This window comes from Protopterus annectens, chromosome 10.part0 (assembly GCF_019279795.1).
Source record: "Protopterus annectens isolate FY-2018-M chromosome 10.part0, PAN1.0, whole genome shotgun sequence".
In the NCBI taxonomy this organism is placed as follows: Eukaryota; Metazoa; Chordata; order Ceratodontiformes; family Protopteridae; genus Protopterus; species Protopterus annectens.
This window is the reverse complement of record NC_056744.1, coordinates 1,568,594,364-1,568,600,363: the sequence shown is the minus strand read 5'-3', so window position 1 is coordinate 1,568,600,363 and position 6,000 is coordinate 1,568,594,364. Positions and strand designations below refer to the sequence as shown.

General features: G+C 40.5%; 1 protein-coding gene across 2 annotated transcripts in view; it reads left to right on the top strand.

Moving 5' to 3' along the window:
• Positions 1-452: 452 nt before the first annotated feature.
• Positions 453-6,000, top strand: part of KAT8 (lysine acetyltransferase 8) — a 317,451-nt gene continuing 311,903 nt past the window's right edge. Inside the window, exons 1-2 of one of the 2 annotated variants that reach the window (XM_044086214.1) lie at positions 453-906; positions 1,532-1,606. In XM_044086214.1, coding sequence (XP_043942149.1) covers positions 489-906; positions 1,532-1,606 — 493 coding nt within the window. In that variant the 5' untranslated portion in view covers positions 453-488. Of the gene's footprint in view, positions 907-1,026; positions 1,196-1,531; positions 1,607-6,000 lie in introns of those variants that run through there. The other variant, XM_044086215.1, reaches the window with a different exon arrangement.

Below are 6,000 nucleotides of genomic sequence, written 5' to 3'. Positions count from 1 at the left end.
TTGTACATAAAGACCTTCTACTGTGAAAATAAGAAAACGTTCCTCTTTCTATTTGCTGTAACGTGTTGGGAGGCCGAGAGCCAACAAGAAACCAAACAAAGAAACAATCTAAACATTTAGAAAAAAAAACACATAGCAGAAATGCGTTATATGTAATAATAACACAAGACGTAGAACATAAGCAAAAGAAATGAGTGTAAAAGCTTCGCACTGTAACCAGTTATGCCAAAAGACCGACCATTAAATGTCACGCAAAAAGTCTAATAATTTAAAAGGAAAGCATAACACAGGAACGATAAAAATGCCTGTTTAAGCCGTGTTGGCAGGATTAACCTTTAGCAGTTAGAGAGATAAAACAACCCCCCACGTACTATCGGAAATAGCATTACTCCAAAGTTTACTAAAGCTAACCCCTAAAACAATTTATTCAAACCACCGTAAGAGGCTTGCAGCACAACTACAGATAGGAATTCAACGCTGGTGACGTCATGCCTAAAGCGACGAAGCGCGCGAAGAAGATGGCGACGATTACTACAGTTGCGAACTTCGTTCGGGAAGAGCGAATGGCTATAGATACAAATCTTTTACTGTCCTCGGATGAGCAGCAGCACATCTCGGATCGGTCCGAAAGTAGGAGTTTGGAAAGCAGTGGGGACGCGGACCCGGAGCTACAATCTCATCGCGATGTGGAATATGATGATGATGAAGAAGAAGACCTTGAGCGCACAGCAGGCGTTGGGACGGATGGCGACGACCACGAACTCCTGCGGCAGCAACAGCAATCACCAGAGCGGGGCCCAGAGGGCGCGGCTACGCCCCCCGGCTGCTGTAGCGGCGGGGGCGAGCAGGAGGGCCGTGTTCAGATCGGGGAAACGTACCTATGCAGGCGTGCTGACAATGCTTGGCGTAAGTAGTTCGGGCACGCTCACGTTTCACTCTGTTTTCATTACGCCTTTTATTTACTTTTACGTAGTTAGGGGAAAGTCTGAATGCGAACGTTTTCACTTTTAATTAGGTGATCACAAGTTTGAAATGACTATGATGCACTTGATTTAATTTTTTTTGTGGGAAGAGGAATAGCTTTAAGATTATAGTATCACTTTATGTTTACGTACATGGCACCTAGATTCGGGTATATTGAAGGAGATCAAATACGTGACATGTTTGCCTAAGACAGTAGATGTGATTATGCAGGGTATGTGACATCGTGGCATTAAAATATATAATGTATGCACTTGAACTAGCAGCTCTATGTACAACGGTCCTGTCATCTTTTTAAAAGCATTAATATTGATGTTACAAGTTTAGATCTGGTGTCCTTTACAGCATTTGTCTGCAGCTTAAGAAATTCCGGAATAGTATGAAAAGTACTGGAATAATAAGTCTATAGTGTCTAATTATGCAAGTAAAATGGATAGGTTTTGAGCTTCTGTGAGTAGAGTAGATTTTTGATGGCTGTAATTTTGCTATGGTGTGAATGTTGGTCAGTGTTCCTTTAACTGGAGATTGAAACTTTTTATTATTGTTGCAGATCCAGCAGAGGTCATTCAGTCTCGTTTAAATGAACAAGAAGGCAGAGAAGAATTCTATGTGCATTATATTGGATGTAAGTATTGAATTTTGTGTGGAAAAGGTTTTCAGAGTTTTTCCTTCTCTGTAAACTGAAGCAATCATTGTTGACAGCATGATTTCTGAGGTATGATATGATCCCAAAAAGGTTAGGGAGACTAGTATTAAGTAAATTGAGGATTCTGTGGAATGTCAGCTGTTTTCATTACCAGTTAACTTGGGACCCAACAGGCATGTTTATGCATGGTCCTGTTATACTGTGAACAGTCTGTTACTATGTCGCTTAATATATTGGTCTGCTGTACTGTTGTCGCATCATACACCGTCATCTTTTAGCCAGGTTTCTCCATCTGTTTCAGTACCTGTAGATGAAGTGGTGCAAAATTGTGTTGTCAGAAGTTTCTGACACGTTAGTGAGGTAGTTGGTTTTCTTAGTTTGACAGGCTTGTCTCATTTTTGTTTTAATTTCAGTTAAAAAATGATCCCCACATTTTTCTTTTCAGTGGCATTAGTATTCTCATATAGTACTGGCCTTAAGTATGCGTTTTTCAGCCCTGATGGTATGGTTTTAATCCTGAAATCAGGACCTATGTCAATACTGAGCACTCGTGCTGGTTTCAACACCTTGTGGTGTTAATATGTCTGGCATTAGATATCATATCAGCATTAGTTTTTGTCAGTGCCATTGCTCTTGGTGTGGATGGTGATAAGGCACTGATGATACCGGATTGTGGTGAAACACAGTCTGTCACATCATATGTATCTTTTTTTAAAGCATCTTACACCATCATAAAATATTTTGTGAGTTGAGGATGCTCAACCATCCAGTAGGTTTCATAATACCTAGGAAGCTTAAAGTTTAAAAAACTAATAAAAGTTGAATGTCAATTTTGGATCTGAAGGACACAAAAATCTTTTCCAAAGAAGTGTTTTACATGGCCGTAGACACTGAGCCTTCCCGGTCTATCAGAAGGGTATTGGACATCAGCTGCAGCTGTGAGGTTATCTAAAGCTTCTAGTCATTACACCCAGTAGCAGTGGGGGTTTCCACAGTTGTGTGAAGATGAGCACTGTTGGCTAGAACTTTAAGCTGTTTCTAGCCTCTAATTTAACTCTTGTTATACGAGCAGTTGCCCATTTCTGTGTTTTGAGTCTTGGGAGCTGAAAGACCAAACAATGCATTTGGACTTCACTTTGCATCCAGGGAAGTAAATGTTAGCTGTTAACTTTTAACTCACTTCGATACCTTACTCTTGTAATTTCATTCGGAGACTTGGCTTTACAATAAAAAAGGAAGTAAAAAATCTGTACTGATTAGTGGATATGGTTTGTGTTGATAGGTTAGCACTAGGCTGTCTACCCCCTGCGGCAATTTTAAGCCTAGCCAAGTTTCTCATCCCAGAGGAAAGAATCAAACCCTGTACCTTGTGCATATGAGATAACGTCAGCATGACCCGTGCTGTCAGAAGCAATTTAATGCAAGGGACCACACCACCGCTGTTGAAACTGACTGTATAGTAGGTTGTCTGCGCAAGAGCCTCCCCCAGTAAGAGACCTGCAAATTATATATAACTTTAGAAATCCAGGTGCGAGGCTTCAATAACTGCACCAAGTGTAAAGAAACAATATCTAGGCATTTCCCAATACCTTAAGTCTACTCCATCTTTATACAGACTTAACCAAACTCCATGCAGTTGTAATCCTCCTTGCCTCCCCTTCCCCCAAGACATTACTGTTGTAAACACGGATTAGTAGTTCCCCACAACTTTTGTACCAAGCCTGATTGAGATGGGTATTTTGAGACTATAATAATTGTCTCATACTGTCTGATGTTCATCTGTTACTGAAACAGCATAATGGTCTGTGAGAGAGATGTACCTATATAATGTCATTGGGGGCAAAAAAGAAAAGTCAAACACTGTAAACTCATACGCTAAGATTGTCAGCATTACACAAACTACACCTCACCACTGCCATCACAGTACACGTAACCTATTTTATACTTGGGTTTTAAAGATCAAGTTGCCTAAACATCTGGATAGCTCGAGGAAGACATGCCTTTCATTATGTTGGTAAGGAAACACTGCAGTCTGTTAGCCTAGTTCATATGTTTTGACCAGTGCATACTAAACAGGTTTTTATATTCTATTATGGGCCTAATGGGGGGCGGGGTGTAGAAGAGGAGTGTTTTTTTTTTTAAGAGCTGGCAGACTTAGTCTTGCTGATAGGTCTGAAAAAGTAAAAGGGATGATATAATAATCACTAGAGCTAACACTTAAATATGCAATTTTAATTTTGACCACTGTGTCATTGGAGCATACATGGTCTGTTTGGATTGCAGTCTTAATTTTGATTTAATTATAGATTTTGTTTTTGTCTGTAATATTATGTATTGTGAAGCATAATTGCTATATACTGTATTAACTTGTCTGCGATTCTTCAGCTTGATTTTTTTGACCTAGCCAATGCATTTGACACAATCCCCCATTGAGATTACTAGAGAGACTCCCAGTTAGGAATTGACCCCTACATTACAAGACAGGAAGCCAAATGGCTCACCCGACAGGACACACACTGTCAAAGTGGGTGACTTCACCTCTAGACCAGTCACCAGTGGCATACCATAGGGTTTTGTGCTGGGCCCCTTACAGTTTGGACTTTATTTCTCAGCTATCCAGGCAAACTTGGGCAGCCTGTGGCTGACCAAGTTCACTGATGATTGTAAATTGGAAGCAGTCATTGAATCCGTCCGTTATGTTAATATACTGCAGACAGGTTTAACCCATACAAATGACTGGTGCAAATTCACAGATTAAAGCTAAATGCAAAAATGCATTATTATTCTTCCCTTTGGGAAAGGTGACATCTCAGCTAATTGTATTATAGTGAGCACCCCCTAAATGTGTAGACCCAGTGGTATGTGATCTTGGTCCTCGGGTTGATAGCAATCTGAAATTTGACCAGCATGTATCCACAGTAGTAAGGAAACCCTTCTATGTGGCGCAGACTCCCTTTTGCATGTACCTCAACAGACACGTGCAGCAATTGGAAAGACAACAGATATTTCTCACCAAGAAATTTATATGGTGCACAAAACAAGTCTTATACACACAGGCCAAGCCCTGTCACCTTATTCTGTTTCCTACATGCTGAGAGGTAGCCTGTGCCTGGTTTACAGGACAGTCTCTGACTCTGCCTTGATGGGAAGTGCTGCACATTTGTAAATCAAATTGCTTGAGGGTCACTTGTTCCAGGGATCTTAACCTAGCCTCTGGTGTGAGCAAGCCATGCAGAAGAAAGAGAGAAATCTCCCAGAGACTGCCACTTTTCTGGAACAAGCTTCCAGATTACGGGAGTGGGAGGATGGCAGGGTGGTTAAGGTGTTTACCTTGCAGACACAAGGTGCAGGGGTTGATTCTCACATGGGGTAATTGGCTATGCTTAAAATGGCCCACTAGGGCAATTAGCCTCGTACTAATCTGTGAACGTGAAACAGCCCCTCCCTTAGCCTCTTCAAGCGCAACCTAAATCAGTGGATGGGTGACACTAAATTCACTCCTGAGGTGGCACCCATGTCCCGCCTGGCCAGAGGAAGTTTGTGTTGACTAATATAGACCCTTACCTGTGTGGACTTCGCTCACATAACCACCAACAGTTGTGGCAATCCTGGGATAAATATGGCTAGGCTTGTAAGGGCTCTAGGGCCATTAGCTTAGTAACCTTCTATGAAGTTATGAACCAATGTCTGTTTATCTTTTCAATTTCTATGTGTTGTAATAAATGTCTGCCTATTAAATTTGTGCCTTGAGTATCCTGTACATATCTGTATGCTGTAGTAGCAGAAGTACCTTTATTAAAACCTGTGTTTTGTGTATTTCATATCTGTACCTTTGCAAACTCTGTCTTAATTTTCTAACGTATTGGGTAACGTGTACTGTATTCTATAAATTAAGAAATTCAGCTTAACCTGTTATGTTTTGAGTGTATTCTTAACTGTTACTACTTATTGTTAAGATAAGTTATTTTAACGAGCCTGTTAGGTTACTTTACCCTTAAAATTAACTGATTAGTATGACATAATTGCATGTTTATTATTTTTGATTTGGCACTGCTGCTCTTTAAAGTACACAGTCTGACTGCTGATAAGGTTGCTATGGCGTTTTGGTACTTTTAACTGTAAATATTGTCCTCCCCCATCGATGTGTAGAGTACAGGAGTAAACTGGAAATAACCAGAAGAAACTCGAGGCTAGAGTGAATGTCTTTTAATTACCGAGGTCAATGCTGAACAGGTGCCAGTCTCTCCTTTTATGTGCTAATTCTTCTTGTACTTTTCAGAGTAAAAGTCTGTGTACACTGTAGTTTGGTTAACAATGATTTATTATGTACAGTGGAGATAGATGCCAGCAATATCTGAATCAAATCTTAATGT